Source organism: Ascidiella aspersa, chromosome 7, assembly GCF_963924565.1.
Source record: "Ascidiella aspersa chromosome 7, kaAscAspe10.2, whole genome shotgun sequence".
In the NCBI taxonomy this organism is placed as follows: domain Eukaryota; kingdom Metazoa; phylum Chordata; class Ascidiacea; order Phlebobranchia; family Ascidiidae; genus Ascidiella; species Ascidiella aspersa.
Window position 1 is genome coordinate 30,182,114 of NC_139453.1, and position 20,853 is coordinate 30,202,966.

The 20,853-nt window shown below is 34.0% G+C and overlaps 2 protein-coding genes across 2 annotated transcripts in view; one reads left to right on the forward strand and one right to left on the reverse strand.

Moving 5' to 3' along the window:
* The window catches only part of LOC146138900 (cation-independent mannose-6-phosphate receptor-like), a 40,288-nt gene extending 37,931 nt beyond the window's left edge, over window positions 1–2,357 (reverse strand). The window contains exons 1-3 of the mRNA XM_083393206.1: window positions 2,214–2,357; window positions 970–1,097; window positions 300–463 (exon numbers count right to left, since the gene is read on the reverse strand). Coding sequence (XP_083249332.1) covers window positions 300–463; window positions 970–1,097; window positions 2,214–2,329 — 408 coding nt within the window. The 5' untranslated portion in view covers window positions 2,330–2,357. The remainder of the gene's footprint in view (window positions 1–299; window positions 464–969; window positions 1,098–2,213) is intronic.
* A 1,832-nt stretch (window positions 2,358–4,189) lies between these two features.
* Window positions 4,190–18,989, forward strand: LOC146138903 (uncharacterized). Its single transcript, XM_083394730.1, has 16 exons — window positions 4,190–4,348; window positions 4,883–5,099; window positions 8,272–8,784; window positions 9,551–9,614; window positions 9,936–10,105; window positions 10,877–10,933; window positions 12,075–12,175; window positions 12,286–12,499; window positions 13,471–13,551; window positions 14,552–14,699; window positions 15,181–15,380; window positions 15,985–16,043; window positions 16,572–16,761; window positions 17,032–17,108; window positions 17,732–17,856; window positions 18,357–18,989. Exons 1-16 carry the CDS (start codon window positions 4,310–4,312, stop codon window positions 18,523–18,525), a joined length of 2,424 nt encoding a protein of 807 aa, XP_083250856.1. The 5' UTR covers window positions 4,190–4,309; the 3' UTR covers window positions 18,526–18,989.
* Window positions 18,990–20,853: the final 1,864 nt, after the last annotated feature.

Consider the following 20,853-nt stretch of genomic DNA (forward strand, 5'->3'; position numbering starts at 1 on the left):
TTACAAATCAACTGTGCTCCTTGTCAACAATTGACATGGCCTATATTTTGGAAAATGCATCGAAACATCAGAAATAGTTACGTAACAATAAGAATGGGCTTCGGGAAAAATTTTTTTTATTAAAATAAAACCAGAAAACAAAATATAATATAATATAAGTTTTGAATCCAGGGTTTTGTGAAAAAAAAACGGAAGCTACTTGCGTACCACCTGAAAAGCCTTCGTACCACAGGTTGGGAACCCCTGCTTTTAGAATATACTTTCATAGCACAAATAAAATGGAAAGTTGCAGGACAAACCAAAGTTTTTGCGCATTCAAAAGTGATGCTGCTTCTGTAGAAGAAAGTTCCCTGTTTGTTCTTGGCGCATTGACGTGTCGTGTTGTATTCAAGATAGAAACTCACAGAGTCTTCTGATGTCGACAATACATTCGGCGGGAGAGAAAAATTGCCATAAGAAACACCTGGGGCAAAAATAAAAAGAATTGTTTTATATATCACAATTTTATTCGCATTATAATATTTGTTATTTTTATGTCAGTATAAAAAATCAGCAATCTACTATTTGTTTCTGAAGAAAATAGCTTAGTTTCCTAAATTTGCTGTTAAGCAAAATTGCTTTTTTAATTTAAGTACAACCAAAAGTAGGACACATTATATAAAAGTATTTTATTTCATTTTGATATTTTTATTATATTTTAGGTGCAATGTTCCAATTTTGCCTAAAACTAGCCAAGTAGCAAAACTTTAAAAATGCATAATAAGAATATCAAAGCCCATACACAGAAGTAGGTATCATTTTGAACGTTTCGAATAACTATTTGTTCACTTTCAACATCTATAAAGAGTTATTCGAAACATTCAAAATGATATCTACTTCTGTATGGGCTTTGATATTCTTATTACGTCTTACTACAACCTCCAACCATTATGCTCCAAAGTTTAAAAATACAGTTATTCTAAAGGTGACCTGCTGCAGTTTGATCAACTGAACAAACAGAACTTCCATCGCATTTTGAACTTGTGAGAGGCGAACAAATACTGATCAAGTAGACTTCGTGGTTAGCTTGTGTGTTGTTGTAATCAACTTCCCATGAGCTAAAATACAAAGAATTACTAAAACCACATGAAGTGACGGTATAGAGTGTTCTTTTAATAGCTTAGATTAGTGGTTCCCAACCAGGGGTCCATTAAACCTTAGGGGCCACAGAAAATAATTTTAGGAGGTCAATCTGGTATTGTTGCAAAGTCATTTTAAAATGGCAAGTCCCATCTGAGTTCTTAGCATGTCAAGTCCCAGCCCAAATTATTATTTGAGCAACTTCAATCCAATACATTTACATAAAAATAACAGCAACTAATAAATTTGACAACTTTTTTGCAAAGGCATTTTAAGAAAAATGACGTTATATTGAACAATGTGCAAATATTTGCTGTGTGCCTAATACTTGACACCTCCTTAAAATCAAAAGTTTTGTAGATAAACTCAATTAAACAGACTTATTTTGTTAGGGAGTGCATAGCTTTCAGTCAAACATCAAATACTAAATAGGTTGAAAACCAATCACTCAGATCCTTTGAAATACAAAGACATACCCAGTAAGATATTTGTTTAACTCAGCAATCAAACTAGCAGAGCGTGTATGTGTGTCTGGCAATAACCAGTTGCAGACCTTTTGACTTTGCGACCAAATAACACAAAACATTTCCAACGAAGCACGACTTTGCGTAAAATGCATTTTAGTTCTCCTGCAAATACGCTACATAATAGGTGAAAACATTATTGCCATATCTTTAGAAAACTCAAATTTTGCAGTTTTAGCTTTGATTCAGTCTGAATTTCGTGGCATTTTTTGCCTTGGGTAAGCAGCGCCACGTCTGGAAAGCATGGCAGATTTCGACGAGATCTTGTGGGTGCACGGCCGAAAAAATATGGGTGAACGGGTGCAACAAAGGTCAAAAAGTGCATCTCGTGTGAACTAAAAAATTTTCGGCACTTTATGATTTCCGATGCACTTCGTATTGCATACAGCACTGTAAACAGATGCCGCACAAGTGTTTTACATATTTTGGGTGCAGTTTAATTTTTTTTCCCAATCTTGGTGAACATATGGGAAAATTGGAGGGGGAGCAGATTAAAAACAAACAAAAAATAAAGGTGCACTAGCCATATTTTTCACGCTAGTCTTTATTTAATTACAAATCCACACATACCCCGCCAGTTGGGTTAAATCTCTTCCATGAACGCTATTGCAATTCTCAAGTGTCACAGAAAGACAATTTGCAGTAAGTAGCAAAAACGTAATTAATCGAATTAATGCATATTCCATCCTTAAGACAATAATGTCTCCGACTGAATTACCTAAAAACGGTATATTAGTAATTCGTGAAATATAACCTGTAAAGCAATACTTATGATACACCTTATATATTACCACATGTGCCTTTAAGAAGGTAGTTAGTTAAATTCTATAAATAATGTAGACTTGATAAATTCGTCTTGTAATATTTGTTGATTCTGCATACCACGCATGAGTAATTTCACGTGATATCTATTGTTATATTCAAAACGTCACAATCACTTGACATCAACGTCATAAATTTAACAAATTTATCTGCGATATTTATGCTAAATCAACAATTTTTGTAGCTTATTTCAGTAATACATCCTAGAAATATACATTTTTTCTATAGTTTTGCATCGCATCTCTTTTTAAAGAAATTCCTAAGCGTTTAAAGAATCCCAAAGCATGTTAGCTTTCAATACCTATTCATCTGGTAAGGATAAAAATAATGAGAAATAGTAGGCCTATTGACAACAAACTTGGGGGTGGTTTAATTTACCTTAAATAAAATAACATTTAAACCTGTCCAAGCAACGTGTTTTTGATTTCTATGTCGCACAGTACGCAGAAATTTTTCGCGGATGAGTGAGCAAGGAAAGTGACGTATTAAATATTTATAAATTGTTTCAAGGGGAAGCTTTTGGATTTTAGGGAGTGTAAAAACGAAACTTGTTCTCAAAATAATATGGCCTAAGTTACCCTTAAATTCAAGGTCAAAATACTCTAGGTTTCGCAAAAAAAATGTGAAATATTTTGTCATTGTGGTGATTTAAATTATCTTTAATGTTTATTTTATGTTTATCTTGAGCTATTTATATCAAAGTGGAATTGAGAACATAAATATAAAGAGCTAAAAAACTTTCGTAAAAAAATTAGGGTCTGAAATGTGTTTTAAGTACTAACCAATCTAGCCTTGACTGTTAATGTTATTTAAAGAAAACAGTTATTAAACATACTGCAATGATTGTGTGTTTATTTAAATGTCTAAACATGTTCTGAAATACCTTTATGAATTATAGTAAACCAGTAATCATGACAGCTACAATTTATTTAAATATTGGGCGCTGATCTAGAATCCTACCACAATAAACATTATTTAAGTTAGGATGTGTGGGTTGCTGGTTTGGGTAGGTTAAGGATTATTATTAGTAAACGAAAATACTTGACTCACCCAACACCCAAACACTAACCTACACCTTATCCTAAATATTATGCAGTGAATATTAATTGTTTCAAGGCTTTTGTAGGAGACCAGCACCAAATATTGTAATAGTTTGTAAAACAAATCAAGTTAACAAACTGTACAAAACTGTATTTTGGTGAGACAGAATAAGCCATTCATTATCACAGTGTACTAGTTTGTAAAATGAACAGTCAGCACAAATAAGTATTAGCCCAAAATTTGAAACTTGATTTTATTTATTCAAGTTATTAAGAAATTTTGTAAAGTCATAGAATGTTTTAAACATATTTTAAAATGTTTTACAACATATTTTCGACTTTTTAACATGTCAGATTATCCCATATTTTTTACCAACTAGTGTCTTTATTCAATTACAGACTTTGTAAATAATTTTATTTGTTTTTGATGTAGTAATTTGTAATAGTTGACAATTTTTACAAAATACGGCCATATTAAATATACTAATTGCAATCCATCATAAAAAGTGAGGATACAGTATTTCAATACTCTATTTAGTGATAATAACAAGACAGTAAACAGCTTGTGTAAATATAACACTGTTGTGTTGTATCTCGGTTTTTATATTTGAAATTTCATATTATAAATAAAATTTGCCTTTTTTAAAGCAAATTTTGTTTAAAGCTCGTATAACTTTGTTTTCAAAAGAAAATCATCCGGCATTATGTTTAACTTTGACATTTATATTTTTAGCATTTTACATCCAATAATTTCATAGCTTGTTTCATTTTGAAAATATTTAAAGTGAATTTGCTTTCACCAAAATGGAAGGACAGGCTTTACCGCGGCTACAACCGCTATCAGTAAGTGCTTTAATGATAGATTTCTATGATTTGTGGCGTGCAACATTTCAGTTCTTGTGCGAAACTGTGTAAACATTGGATTTGGCAACATACGATCAATTCATGTTATCCATTTAATCTAGGTAAATACCAATGCCATGTTAGACACAAATTCTTCTGCGTTTGCTAATACTTATGTTTTGCCAAATACTGTATAATTTTTGTTACTTCAATGTAAGAGATTGAATGCTTGTATTATTTTATAGTTAAAATATTTCGATTTGTGTAAAGATTTTATAAATTGTAATATTACAAACACCAATCTTTTATAGTTTTTATCTGTTTATTTTCAGTTTTACTTTTAAAATCCATATTCAATTTTCAAAACACGAGTTTTATCTAATTGTTAGAGTGAAATTGTTTTTGTTTAAAAAATGATTTGTTAATATTTTAAATATAAGAATGCATTGGTAATAAAATATAAAATATGCATGACTTTATTCTAGTAACGTAGAAGCAATTTCTTCCTTTCCATTCAAACCTTATTTGTTTTAGATGCACCATTTAAATAAGGGGAGGAATCAAAACAGCAACATGGTTTCACCCCCATTGTCACCAACCTCGAACCCGCGCCCCCCTGCTGTTGCTACCCCCTCCACAAAACCACCCCCTAATTTACCCCAGAACCCCAAAGCAAACCCCAAACAACCGACAGAGTTGCAGAAGAGGGGCTGGACCTCGTTTGATGACAGCCCAGTTCATTTACAGTCTGGTAAATTTATTTATAGAAAACTATTTTTTTACTTATAACCTTAAATTGTTAAATTATTCAGAATATGATAAAAATGCAATATTTTGGTTTTTACTTGCTTTAAAATGTGTTTAATTAGGTTGCTTAAGAGTGTTTTAATTATATATATGACTTTAGTGAAATTATTTTGTTAAAAATTCTGAAAGGATCCTATTTTGGATTGATAAATATGTAACAAAATGATATATAATCTATTTTATTGTTCATATTATAAGTTTACTCTACCACTTTTATTATTGTGGTGCAACATAAAATAGTTCTAAACTTCTACCTTTGACAGCCCAGTTCATTTACAGTCTGGTAAATTTATTTATAGAAAACTATTTTTTTACTTATAACCTTAAATTGTTAAATTATTCAGAATATGATAAAAATGCAATATTTTGGTTTTTACTTGCTTTAAAATGTGTTTAATTAGGTTGCTTAAGAGTGTTTTAATTATATATATGACTTTAGTGAAATTATTTTGTTAAAAATTCTGAAAGGATCCTATTTTGGATTGATAAATATGTAACAAAATGGTATATAATCTATTTTATTGTTCATATTATAAGTTTACTCTACCACTTTTATTATTGTGGTGCAACATAAAATAGTTCTAAACTTCTACCTTTTAGTAAAAAACATCTTTGAATAGCTAAGTGAATCAACAAAGGCATGAACACATGATGGAGCTGTAATATTGAATTGAATCTTTATTTGCTTGTGCTTCCTATGTTTGTTGATATCATTTCCCAAAGGGGAAATACCTACCCTATTCGTCACTTGGTCACGCCCAAATGGTCGCCTATCCCGTCCAAATAACGGGGGTAAATTGACCCAGGGGAAGCGGGTTGCACAAGTCGTATCCCTAAACATTGGCTATTCATAGCTGCTCTAGGGGAACCATAAAAATGGGTCGTGCTTGTGAAAAGAGAGTGGCCTGGACTTGGAAACCAGATGAGATAAATGGAGTGTTGCAGTGAGCAGCTAAAAGTTCTAAGTCTACAAATAAGTAGCACAGTTTAATCTTTTTTATTTTTTTTGTAAAGTTTTGACATTGTAGTTTTGTAAGGTTTACTATTCAAGTGTTAGTAAACTTACCACTGTTCTCAGCATTATAAAGGGTTGCCACAAGGTGTAAAATGTAGTTGAATTAATTTGCATTTCAAAGAGTCTTTCTTTCAAAGAGGAAGGAAACGTCTGTTTTTTCTAAAGTTCTGAATTATTAAATGGTCAATTATGTGTTTAGGTGTAGTAAGAAAACAAATTTTTTTAAATATTTGTTATTGTCTTGACCTTGGCATTTTTTTGTTTTGCTTTGAATTATATTTAAAACATTGCAAATGATTCAATTTTATTTCTTTAAAAAATATAAATTTGCTCTAAAACGTATTTGATTTATTCTCTACAAATGATTGACAACCCTAGATATAAATACTTGCAATCAAAAGCAGTTCAATTTAGAACAGTGACTTTTTAGCCCAAGGTTATAGCTTCATGTTTCCAACAGTTTTCTAGTTGTATATTGGCCTGTCCTAAGTAATCTTATGATGACTGAATCAGTATTGGCAAACACTGATATGACGTTGCATGATTATTACTGTGTTGGAAAAGGCACTGCGTTGTTTAACTCTGTAAAAAGACCAGTGTTTAAATCAAACAGCTCTGAAGAGGTTGGATTTCGAATAGGAAAGTTTAATCCAGTTATCAACGACGGAAAACAACAAAATGCAAAACAGGTTTTCTCCAAAAGTACAGGATACTTTACACCACCTTTGAGACGTGCTAATGTATTGAACACCACAAGACACAGGAGGAATAAGACATCAACTTTTGACAGAAATGGTTGTAAAGTTGCATCAGGCTTTCATTCCAGCTTGAATATGAAGTGTGATAATACTGAGCCCAAAAACAACACCAGTTCAAATGGTTTAAGAAACAACGTACCTGATGCACTCAAGTACCATTATGCATCAAAACAAACTGCATCAGACTCTTCAAACTGCACGTTTGGAAACAGTTTTAACAGCGCCTCGCTAAACCATATTCTAAAGGATGTGAGCGTGTCAAAGGTAGGTGGTCTAAGGCTAGCTCCTTACTCTGTGTCAGACACAAGGATTGATTGTGTAGAGGCAAAACTGCTTGATAACATGGATAATTTAAAGTCTAGTAAATCAAAGTTAAAAGCGCAGTGGAGCGCGTCAAACCTGTTTGGAAGATCGGATAAAAAGAAACCAAAGACAATAAATTTAGCTGGAATTTTAACCGAAACGGACAAGTTTGAAAAGCAACAAGAAAGGATTCCAACCATAAAATATCCACCGCGGGAAGATTTTAAACTTTCGCCTCTTGAGCTTGATTACAAATTTGACGATTTGAACGATGATTCTTCGCCAGAGTGCAGCAAAGATGGTCTTAGTTTCTCGTGGCCGACAGCTATTTTCCGAACGAAGCCAGAAGACAATGCAGACAAAAAGAACAAAAGTTTGACGGTGGATTCAAGCGAAAGAGAAGTCTATAAAACATCACCACTGATTGGCAGATTAAAAAAAGTAATGCTATCTGCAATTCCAAACAAGAAAGACAAAAGTAGCTCAACTTTTCCTGATGATAGCATCCCTGGGCAACACAGTGAATCATTTGTACCAAAGGTTGCACTCGAACATGCAAGTAATGCCATAAATATCCCACTTCGTGTTGACAGAAGGGAAAGTTTGAGCAGAAGTTGGGATTCAAGTCGTACTTCGAGTTTCAGTTCGTACGCAGCACGGAGAGGAAGTAGTGTTGGTTTGATTCCAACAAGCTTTTCAAGTGGATGTAATGCAATATGTAGTTTCTCAAAACATGTTTTTATTTGTATAACAGCATAATCATGTTGTCGAAAAATATATAACACATACCTGGGTATAGGCTTCTAAAAATAGATTACCTGGATCTATTCTAAACCATTATAGTAAATTTACACAACCTTCCAATATTTATGGAAAAAGTCCAAAAACATAACTTCCTGTATAAATAGTAAAATGTTTGTTTTAAAAAGCTTCTTGTCATTATAATTTCCTTCACAACTGATTACGATTAAAATTTATCCAAATATTAAAAAAATAATTATGGATAAAGGCTGAACCTAAAACTGTTATTTTTTTCACAGCTGGCCAATCTCCATGGGCTGGTGGTCACCCAGAGAACAAGCAGTGGACCCCATTCAACGAGAAATCAGCAAAACCAGACGCCGAACCCCCCCATGCGATTGTGAAGCCCCAAGTCACCCAACCCCCCACACAACTTGTGAACCCACCGGCCAACGCAGCCCCTGCACAACATAACAGGGCCAGGGGTGCAGTCACTAGCACCCCTGTGAAACCCCCTCAGCCCCCAGTTACTTACCCAACCCCGGGGAAACAACCTCACCCTATGATACCAAAGCCGAACCTTAATGAATCTGGATTAGCGACGAACCAAGTGAACTCAGCCACATATCAAACACCAGAGGTCAGTGTTCGGCGAAGAGTTGCCTCTAAGGATAGCGACGGGATTATTCAATCTGAACCACAAGAGGGTGGCACAGATTTTCAGGACCCCTGGTGTATAACTGTGGAACAGCGGGAGTATTACACGAGGCAGTTTGCAACGATGCAGAGCGACCTGGAAGGGAGAATAAATGGCAAGTCAAGTTTTACACTATGAATTCATCGTTTCTATTTCAATTTATTCAACTTAATGTACAAGTAAAACTTATGACAATATAACAATTCCCATTCATGGGAATAAAAATACTCACAGTGAGTAAAATTGCAATCCTTTATATTTGGTATGTTTTTAAGGATGTAAAAGTTAATTTTGTGACAATGCCATAAAAACAATTTTTAAAGGTAAGTAAAATAACAATCTCTAAATATGTTTTGGATGTTCAAGTTTTTTTTTAATGATAATGTAAATTTGCTTCAATATATACAATAAAAACACTAATAGATAGGTAAAGTTTAATCTCCGATTGTGTTTTGGGTTCATGTTGTCACAGTCACATTTGTAAAAATAAAGTCAGATTTGTGAGGAAATTCTTTCTCATCATGAATCTGTGTGTGGCACACACCCCTAATTAACGTGGTCGGAGATTTGCACAAATTAGCGCCTAGTCCACTCTAAACACACCCCTTCAAGATCTGCTATGCACACCTTGTAATTCAATTTCAACTATTTTAAAGCGATAAGTGTGTGGTCAACAATTGTCTTCTTCACCTGATTTTGAACCAGTCCAATAAATATGTTTTTTTGGTATCTGTAAATACAATAAACATGTTTATCTTATATGTAGTTTAAGAAAATGCAAAATTAGCATTATTTTCTAAACAAATCAAGCTAGTTTTTGTAAATGATTAAATAGGTAACAATATTATTAAGTAACATATATTTGTGTTTGTGTTTTTCAGGTCATAGTGCTCGAAACTTTTTCACCAAGTCAAAACTTCCTATCCTGGAACTCTCTCACATTTGGTAAGATATTTTAACATGTGAAGAAAATCCTTGTTCAAGTAAGCACTTCAATCGATAAATCTTACTATTTTTTGATATATAAAAGCAAGTCCTAATTTTTTGGTTCATAAATCAAGTATGTTAAAACTTAAAATTATAGCAATACATGTATAAAATAAATTTGGCTAATTTTTTTATATAAATAAAAAATGTTAGATAGTATTTTTTGGGCATAAATTAAATATGTTAAAACTTAAAATTGTCACAAATAAATGTATAAAACAAACTTTCTTGTTTTGTCTTTGTATAAGAAAATCATTTTTGTCAATTCCAAATTTCCAGGGAGTTGTCGGACATGGACCAGGATGGACATCTTACGCTCGATGAATTCTGCACAGCATTCCACCTAGTGGTGGCTCGTAAGAATGGTTACGATCTTCCAACGCAGTTACCGCAAGCTCTCGTGCCAACACTTATTGACATTAGTGGAGACGCAGAGAAAAATTTACAGGGTTAGTTGATGAATGTTAAATTATATGATAAGTATTATTTCTTCCTAATTTGTAATGTAAATAAAACAATAAGCATTAAATCATACCTTGTGCCCAATTTCTGAAGTTAAAAACTTTTTGTTATCTTGCGGAAAACAATTGAATTCAATCCACAATTCTTTTATGAAAATTATATCAACATATGTGTTCAGAATTTGTCAATTTCACAAAAAATTGTTTTTGAAGTTTGTATTTAATTTTTTTTTTTCACCTTAATTAGTTCCTAATAATAAAAATCTAAATGGTTACAAATAAAGTATATAGAAACCATTTAAAATTTGTATACAGGTTGTAAAATGTACAATCCCAACTTATGTATACTCTGGAATATCCAGTTATTCCTGTTCATTCATTCCCACAGTATGTGTTGCACACAAAGAAATATTTATGTACATTCACCAGTCACCACACCACACACCATTTCTCTCATTAAGAGGAAAATCACTTGATTTAAGGAAATACTCTTGACCTGAATATGACTTTTCACTTATTTTATGTACATTCACCACACAGTCATAGAGCCAAATCAAAAACCCTAATATTCAAGTAACTACTTTTGAGTTTTGACCTAGTAAGAATATCAAAGCCGATGCAGAAGTAGATATCATTTTGTTATTCTAAAGTTCAAAGTGCTACCTACTTGTGTATGGCCTTTGATATTCCTACAGCGTCTTACTAAAACCTCCGACCATTATGCTTCATATTTTTAACCTATCAACTTTTTATCTTCAGATCCTTTTGCACCAGATGCACAAGTACAAGAAAATTCTGAAGCACCCCCAACACAAGGTAATAAAGAAAGAGTTATATCTGGACATTTGCAAGATTTATTTAAAGCAGCTTTATACATATATGTGTAAAATTTGGCATGAGTTTCTTTCTAGGGTTAACATTTTATTAAGGTTTAAAGGCAAATGAAATATACATCTTAGTTAGAAAAAATAATTGCTGTTAAAATCACCGTCAACATTTGGTATAAATTGACTGATGCTTTCGGAGCAATTTAACAACTCCTAATTTTTTATATAAAGCAACTGTTTGATATTTTTTGTATAATTATTGTGCAATGTAGACCTTTTGTGTTGATCCTGTCTAGCCAATGTTTGCCCAAACTCAGACATTGTTTGTTTTACCCTAAAATTTCAATGGTGAACATGACTACTTCCATCAGCATGGCTGAGTCTATACGATTACGCAACATGGAGTTATCCTAATCTTATTAATCCCTACATTATTTATGAAAGGAGCTGTTTTAATTTGTTGTGTGTCACTGGTTTTTATAGTTTTGACTGCTAGATACATTTCCTGAAATATTTTCTTCGGTACTCTGTTATGTCATTATATTAATTTCGGCAAATACCTTGAATATAGAGAATGTAGTACACCTATAGTGTGACAAACTAGTCAATGATGTGTCATATTTCCTAATATTTCACCTAACTGTTTTTCAAATTATATCATGGACTTAATTTTTCGACTTCAAAGTGCCGGATAACTTGTATATACATAGGGATATCCGATACTTGCATTCGATGCCCGATTTTTGAATGACAGTATCGCCATCCAATCAGTTAACAAATTGTGCCATTTATATGCTATAATAAGCAATAAAGATAAAACTTAAATTTATAGGTATTTAATTGCAGACCGTGTTTGCCAAAATTTCCTTAAGCTTTTGAGACGTTTAGTTGTTCAGGTATAATTTTTGATTAATTTACACTCAGAAAGGTAGAATCTCTGCGGTGGTTCAGAAATCATGGCTAAAATTTCCATATTCGTTTGATATCAGATCCGCACCGATTTCACCCTAGTTTTGAAAACTACAGATACAACCACTTAGCATCGGGCATTGTCTCTTATATTACAGAACATCTCTATTATACATGTAAATAAATGTTTAAAGCTTTATTACATAGTGCTTATTTTTCAGGCTCCGACCTGAAGAAGCAAGAACAATGGGAAACGTTTAGCGATCGAACTTCGAGTTCAACTACACTCGCAAACTTCGACCAAGGCCCAGACTCCACTACTGTGAGTTTTTTCATTAAATGCACACATATATTACTGTATTACAGTTTGCTGCATTACCATTATCTTAAAGATGGAATTTTATACAGTCTCTTTTTATTTGTTTTATCCAGGACCACCTGCACCACCCGGTCCCTGTCCGTGTGACCCCGTCACGTCACCATGACAACTGGAGCCAGCTTGAAAACCCGACCGACTCACCGAAGTCGAAGGACGAAACGCTGGACGAGGAGTCGACCACTTCGTCGCCGCAAACTCGCAGCAAAGTAGTCACGAACCCGTACGGATTCCTGCGAAACGAACCGGACAGTGGAGCTGATGATAGAGGTGGGTTTAAACTTGGTTTGTTGTGGTTGTTGGTTTTATGTAGAAGTGGATGTTGGATTCACTTTTATTTTCTGTGTATTACTTTTTTAAACTTGCGGTTTTAGAATGATTGTGAGTTAATTCAAGATCCCAATATTACAAAAAGTAATTTTGACAAAAGACTGGACTTTGTTAGTTGACCTTTTTATTAGTTCAGCATTTTTAATGCCAAAGACTTGGACTTAGGCTTAACTTGATGTTCGTTTAAAATGCACTTGAGTAATAATATGATCCATTTGCAAGTTCACTATTATGTACACTGTACTACAGTGTACAGGTATTCCAAATTGTGTGTTGCAACTAAAACATTTCTAGAACCAATGACCATTTTGATTTTCAAAATTGAACCAATGACCATTTTTGATTTCAAAAAAATGGCATGATTTGGAAGATATACATGTTTAATAAACCATGTTTATTTGAGATTTAAAAAGCACTAATGCTACGTTAGCAACAGTTTATAAAAGGATAAGATCTATTTGGGTATGTTTAGATCATCTTAACAGATAATCTGAAAGACCTGTGTGAAAATTGGAAGGAAACCACAAGATTTATTAGACCTTTTCCTTTTTTTTCTTGCAGAATGACTTTTTGTGACTCCTTTTAATACAATAAGGATATATTTTACCTTTTACATCGGTGAAAACTTTTAATCGGGTAGAATAAATGCATTATTATTTCTCAAGCCACCCAAATTGCAGTGTTTGAATAAGACTATAATGGACACTAACACGGTATTGAAATTTACCAATAAATTTTGTTTTGTGTCTTTAAACAACAAGATATTTTCTCCATCAATCAAAACCATCAATCAGGCAGCCATTGTAATTTCACTGCATTATGAAGGCATCCCAATAACGATGTCTGAATAAAAGTAGCACACTCTTAACAGAAGATTAAAAAAAAACAGCAATAAATCTTGTTTTGTTTAGAACTAAAAACGTCTTCATCGGATTCAACCGCACAAAATGCACAATCGGACGACAAACCATTCAGGAACCGGAGAATCAGGGGTGAGCATTGTTGGTCACAATTAGCATTGTTGTTTGGACAATGCAGAGGTTATGTATTCTTCCTTCCTAATATTGAACTGCAGGTCACCACATTTACGTACCTATCATTATTTAGGTTGAATCCAGGGTAAAGGATATGAGCAAGTGCAGTTTAGCCATTCATTGTTGCTATTATATTCTGAATAAGGAAGTACACTCACTCATCCAGGTTAACCAAAATATTTCAGGCAAGGGAAAAACCTATTCAAAATATTACGCAAGTAGTTTCTTTTTGGTGATTTTTTCTTTATGCCGGAACTGCCAAATTAAACTTCACTAAAACCTCTGCTTTACCTTTAAAAGTCAATGTTTACCACTTTTACTGGTGGATATTGTTGGTGAATGCAGGGCAGCAGTTTTATTACTTTGGTTGCCACCTTACAGAAACTATTAAAACCTATGGACCCTGCTCATTAAAGAAAATCTTGATATGATTAATAGTTTGATGTGAGTGAACAGCTAAACAAACTAAAAAAAAGAGAGTTTGAGATTTTTGATTTAGGCAGACTGTAGAAAACTTGCATTAAAAACCTTGAAATGTTTGCATTGAGGCTTTCAAAGTATTTAGATTTATTTGAACAGTTTGATGTCTTTAGAGCACAATGGCTGGAGGTTGTAGTAAGAATATCAAAGCCCATACAGAAGTAGAAAGCATTTTGTGAACGTTTCAAATAAATCTTAAGATAATAGTTGGAGGTTGTAGTTAGACGTAGAATGAATATCAAAGCCCATACAGAAGCGGGTAGCATTTTGGATCAAAAAATTTGTTTCAAATAAATCTTTATTCATTTTTAACATGGTATTTCATGTCTGTTAATTTATTTACCACTTTAGATAAATAAACAAAATCAAACTGGAAAAAATTGCGCTTGACACAGTCAACATAAAACTTAAATACAAAAAAACATAACCTTCTGCTCGGCACTAGATATTCCGACAATAAAAATTTTTATCATCTCAGCTCGGTCGCGCTCCAATTCCTCCGTCTCATCCACCACATCCTCGGTTGCCACGAGCGACCGAACATCCGATGAGGACAGTTTCAAACACAACCAGGAACGATCGGACGTCGAGCATAGCGACTGGTCGTCCAGGCCCCTCAGACCCAGGTGTCGAGATTTAACTTCGCTGTTTTTAATTCTAGCTTTTGCATAGAACTTGTTAGGTGCAACATCTAACTTGTTATAAGGTTATGGATAACTGCTGCCCTCGTAAAATATATGTTTTGTTTCAAAGAAGATTTTTGTGTTTCAACCTCTGTGCGAATACTTCTAAGTAATCTTGCATAAATCATACTACTACAGCAAGTTGTGCTGTACCATTGTACTTCTCATATAAAGTTTCCAACCAGTTCCTAATGTTCTTTTGTTAAATCATAACTAGACAGTAAATTGTGCAATAAAGCACAACTTTTCAAAAATCTATAAATTCGACTTTTATTAATTTGGTTTTTATGTTAAATTTTAAAACTTTTATTTTAATTTGTAGCATTTGTAAAAACATTAAACTTCATATTAAACCATTCATTTTCCACTGTTTAGCTATTACACAAATGTGTTTCGCATGATTAAAAAACTTTTTGTCGTTTAGATCTGGGTCGAGTTCATCTATGGAGAGTGGTTCGGTCCCCCCTGCGACTGCCCCCCCTAACCCCACCACAGCTGCCCCGACACCCCCTCCCCGACCCCAGGTGCACCCCCAACACACCGCCTCACCCATACCAAAACCAAGACCTACAGTAACAGCCTCCAAGTCTAATGAAATCAAGGATGCAAAGATCATTGTGAAAGGTTGGTTAAATAGCATAAAAACATAGGAATCTTTAACGACAAATTGTATTAAAATCTTAGTAAGCTCTCGCACAACCGTAATAGCTCAAAAGCTTGTCAACACTGTACAATTGGCCGTTTAGAGTGCCATCTGATTTCCAGATTTAGTATTAGCCAAACTGGTCTTCTAACAAAGATTAAAAAATATAAAAAGGCAGAACAATTTATCTTTTGTACTAGCGCAGCTTCACGCCAAAAAAACAAGCTATGTTTGTATATATTATGAAAGCTTTCTCTTGTGAAGTGAAGGTATAATGTAGACGAGTGGTTCCTTTTGGTTAACCCTTTGATTAAAAGAACCTCACAAGTTCTTTCAAATAGCCCTAAAACCCATAGTTTACAACCACTTATCATGTCCAAATAGTTTCCTGATACTATATATTTTTGATATATTAGTTTTGCAGTATTTTTAAGTTTTGTTGAGAATGTTTTTTCTAATTAAATTGGTTTATGCATAAACAACAGTCTTACTTAGTGAACATATTGCATGTTGCTTGTTGTATTCAAATTACAGCGCGCTAACATTCCAGTAATTACAGCGCCACTGATTGACGTTTGTTCTTAGATTCTGAGAGGAGGTTAGACGGGCCAACGCCCCCTCCACGCCCACATCCAACAACCAATGTAAGCACATCTTTATCATTCTTTGCATTTCACTTGTTTTTGTGCTAAATTTCACAAAATTGCAAGATTTAAAGTTTGCCAAAATGTTTGGATTAAAGTCTGCAGTTATTTAATCTTAAACCCATTGTTATGATGCACAATTTGTAACAGATTGACTGTTATTGTACCTTGTTATTTAGATTATTTTAACGCCGTTATATCCTCGAGCAAGTTAATTGACACTTTACCTACCATGACTTAATTACCTCGCCAATTAGCGCTAATATTAGCAACAAAGTAACTCGTATGCTATCCAAGTATGTAACACTAACAAATAGTAGAAAAAAGTTTGATTAAATTTGTTACTGCTATCTATATCTTCCTTTTTAAATTATTTTTTACTTAAAACAAGAAAAGGGTATCGCGACTTTATACAAACTGATACGTAACTTGCTAACTTAACATAATTTCTTAAAGCTAAAAACGCCAATATTGGCAGCATTTTCGGTAAAGCATTGTTGTGCAACCTTGTATTATGACGTCATACAGAGCAAGGGCGACAAGGACGCGAAACAGACGCAAGAGTCGTTCGCCGACTTCAGCAATTTCAACAAAGCACCGGAAGCTAAAGTCGCCCAGGTCGAAAAAACGAAGGAAGTCGAAGTGAAAGTTGAGAAAGTTAAGGCGAAAGCACCGAAGGAGCCACCAGAGAAACCTGTACCAGCACCAAGACCACAAAGTAAGGTTCTAGATCACTAAGCGATGATTTATAAGCTTTAATTAACAATTTTTAGTTTGAATTTTCATATGCATATCTTGTTTTGTAATTGAGATTGTAATAAAGTTCAATCAAATATGAGATCACAAAATCGCACCAAATTTTCCCAAATATTTCAATTACTTCAGAAAGCCCTTATCACTTTTCTTAAATGAACGCTATAATTTGCCCAAAAGTCAATAAACTTCCTTTTCACTCTATGTTAATACTCGATTTTTTCTACATTTGTAGAAGAAGCAGCAAAAGCGGCTGAAACACCAGAAAGCGATAGCAAAGACCTCGAAGCTGACAAAATGCACGGGAAGAAGGTATTTATGGTTGAAATCAAACTAAATAAGGCATAAGTGTAATATTGCTCAATGAAGATAATGCTGATTTCGCGGGATGTTTTAAATAAATCATAGCATAAATATTACATTTGTCGTAGTTGTGTTATACTGTTAATTGCTTTAAAAGATCTATTGTTATTTGGAGGAAATTAACTGCAAAATTCTTTTGTGTTAGATTTTTTTAAAGAGTCTTTAACAAGTTAACAATGGTTAATTCGGCAACCGAAAAACAAACGTGGAACCATAATTTCCGTATACCTAGAAAATTCATAAAGTGCTAGTTACTTTGTTTAACTCTTTCCCAACCTTTTTTACACCGTACCCCCTTTGGAAATTTTTAAGGAATTAATGGCCCCTATTTTTTTTTAAATTCGGAAAAAAAATTAAGAAACGTCATTCTAATTAAAAAACTGGTTTATACAGTACCCAATAGTTAGAAAAAAAACCTAGGGGGCCATGGCCCACAGGTTGGGCCCTGGTTTACCGAATTAAAATTGTTTTAATTGTAAATCCCCCTAAAATTAAAGAATTTTTTAATTCAAGCATTAAAATCGGTACTTATTTTATTTTTGCCGTGCCTTGATTTAAATATGTTACCCCAGGCGCCGGTTAAGCCACCCCGGTCGCGAGTTCTTAGCTCTGAGGTTTGCAAACCCGAACCGATGGTTAACACGTTGAGGATACGAGGGAGTGAAGAAACGACCATAGCACCAGCTCCTAAACAAGGGTGAGTTGTAGGGTTTGTGGTAAACTAGGCTGTTCATTAATATGTTCCGAAATTATGGGAGCGAAGTTACACGACTACAATGTATGTAAATATTCACCCCACTGTTTCACTTTTTTGCAGAGAAAAATGCTAGTTTTAAGATTAAATTAAGCTCTACATTCGAACTATTTTTAAAATGGACAAAATTAGTTGGCCAGTTTATGCAACGCCTTAAATTGGGAGTAATATGTAGTTTGTAGCCTAATAGTACGCAGTTGATTTTTTTTTAAACTCTAATTATATAGCTTAAGTTATTTAAATTAATTTAAATTATTAGGCTTGACTGGGATTTATTTTTTTATATTTTGTCAACGAAATATCTTGTCTTAACGACATTTTTCCGCGTTTTAAGACCCCCCTGGCAAAATTTGGCTAAAGTTTAAATGATTTAAGGTATTGTGATCGTCACCAATGCAACACTTTTAACGTACCATTACAAATACCTTGGTATGCACACACAGATCGAACCGAAACAAAAGCGAACTCCAATCCACGATTCGTGAGCTCAAGAACCGCAACACGCAACTCACGAGGTTAAACGGTGACCTTCAACAGCAGCTCAAGGACGTGATGCAGACCAGAATCACGGTCGAAATGACGATTCACCAGATGAGACCTTTCACGCAATGATAGCTCTTACGGCGTGATGGAAATCATCTATATCTAAGCACTCACGATCGCAACTTTTCATATGAAAACGGTCACGCGTCACGGCAACTCATGAAACACAAGAGTGATGCTCATTCATCACGATCACATGAAAAACAGTATTTTTTTTATAAAATCCAAAACTACCCGCAGCATAATGGCTGAAAAATTTATCATAAATGCTAAGAAAAAAATTAAAGTAAGGTTGCACAGGAGAATTTAACGTTTTAAATTAACTTTTTCCAACCATTATATTCACTTCTCACGAGCTTTTGTATTTATTCTATATTATTACCAGAAAAACTTATTTTTATTAAATCTTTTCTTTTAATAATAATCAGACCCTGCATCAAAATCCGTTGCACCTAATCGCAATATTTAACACGCACAGAACCTTTAATCCAACAGCACTTTAAACAATTTGCTTTATAAGCCAATAAATATAGTCTCTTACTTGTATTACTTTAATTGTACAGAAAGATTAAACCAACAGAAATCCCAATACTTAGACCACTGAAGAGGCTACCTCACACCACAGACCGCGTATAAAAATAAACTGCGATCTTATACACAAAATTTCCACTCATTCCTTTTCAAGCCGCTTTCTTTCGATTCGAAATTGAACGCAAAACGACTCTATGGTGCATTTTTGTAAAGTTATTTCATGTTGCAGAAATCGTAGTGTTCAATATAACGGTCCTCTTGTAATTTACTGGATCGAAAAAGTGGTTTAAACCGTTTTGCAAAAAGGTTTAATGCCAGCTGTTCTGAACGCATACCCGTTCGTTCTGTGCAAACCCCTTCCAACAAATCAAAACGGTCGATTTTTAGATGTAGTAAGAATATTATGGTCCGTATAGAATGAGGTAGCATTTTGAATATTTCATTTATGATGTTAGAATGTTGAATGAGTTATTCGAAACGCTCAAAATGCTTCCTACTTCTGTATGGGCTTTGATATTCTTACTACACCTCACTACAACCTCCAACCATTAGCTCCAAAATATGTTTCATGTTTCAACAGCAAATGCCAACCGTCTAGCACCAGTTTTATTAATTTCCTGTCTTGCCACAAATCAATCGCATGTCTTAAAAAGATCACTTCAGTTTAAAACGTCAAAAGTTCACTGATGCGCTAACTTGCCCTACATACTTGGTCCAACTTGGACGTAATCAAGCTAAACTGTTGCCCAAAGTCATTAAAATGTGCTTAAGTGTGGCGTTCTAGTGCGTTTCTATGTTGAAGTGCGAGAGAGATCTTTATTTGCGTTTTGTTGTATTTTTCCGAGAAATTCTATAGTTGTGTTTTCATCTTTTCAGCAGTGGCGTGAAGAAATGTCCGATATTTAAACCCTTTTTCCGATGCCCGATATTATGGAGAAAAAGTATCGCCGATACCAAATGACGTCATTACTACTGTGCTCAAACAATCAAAATAGATAAAATTGATTAAACGATCATTTGGCTAAAATTTTCTTTAGCATTAAGAAGTAAATACATTTTCAAATTTGAATCGCAATTTCTGGCTAAAATTCTTTATTGATTTGGTAATATATGTTGACACCGATATTTCCACTTGGCATCAAGTATCTGATACGACACAAAGATCATGCTGTTGCAGTTTTCAACCTTTTGAGTAAACGTATATTTTCACACACACATTTTCTTGCGACTTACTGCGCTCTAAAGGTCGCATAGGCCGTTACCACTTCACTCAACCTGTGTGTGATATTTATTATTGAAAGACCACAACGTCCATTAAAAAGCTGCTGATGATTTCCACCATTTATTAGACTTATTACGCAAATGTGACGCTAATTATGCATTTATCTTTCCCTAATAATTCGTCTTTAACATTTACCCTGTCTAACGTTCATATTTCGGAATAGAAAACGTTCAAAATACGTACAAACAAAAGTAGAATTATGTCCCACTTAATATCATGGTCAAATGGTGACAGCTGGTAATTCAACTAAAATGCGGCGAACACAATATGTGACGTTAAAAGCGCCTTAATATTTCGCAGCGACGAAATAATACACTTCGCAGCGACGAAATAATACATATTTCCGAAGGTTGTTTATGACTAATTGTTCGCATAATTCTGATGACAACCGATGTGTTAATTTGCCCGCATATCGTCGTCCTGTAGTCACGTAGTTTCCGTGTGTTTTGTGAATTGTGTTTTGCTGCCATGCGTTTGTACACAGCAACATTTTGTCGCCGCTACTGTTTCCATTTCTTGTTATTATTAACCTGTCGTCGTTCGGCTTTGCTTGGTGGAAAACGCGAATGCAGGCAAAATAAAAA

Excerpts from the sequence above, each read along its gene's own strand:
- LOC146138903 (XM_083394730.1), top strand. The coding sequence starts at position 4,310 with ATGGAAGGACAGGCTTTACCGCGGCTACAACCGCTATCA. Across the intron at positions 16,044-16,571 it reads GCCCACATCCAACAACCAAT|AGCAAGGGCGACAAGGACGC; the intron begins GTAAGCACATCT and ends GACGTCATACAG. Across the intron at positions 17,857-18,356 it reads GCACCAGCTCCTAAACAAGG|ATCGAACCGAAACAAAAGCG; the intron begins GTGAGTTGTAGG and ends ATGCACACACAG.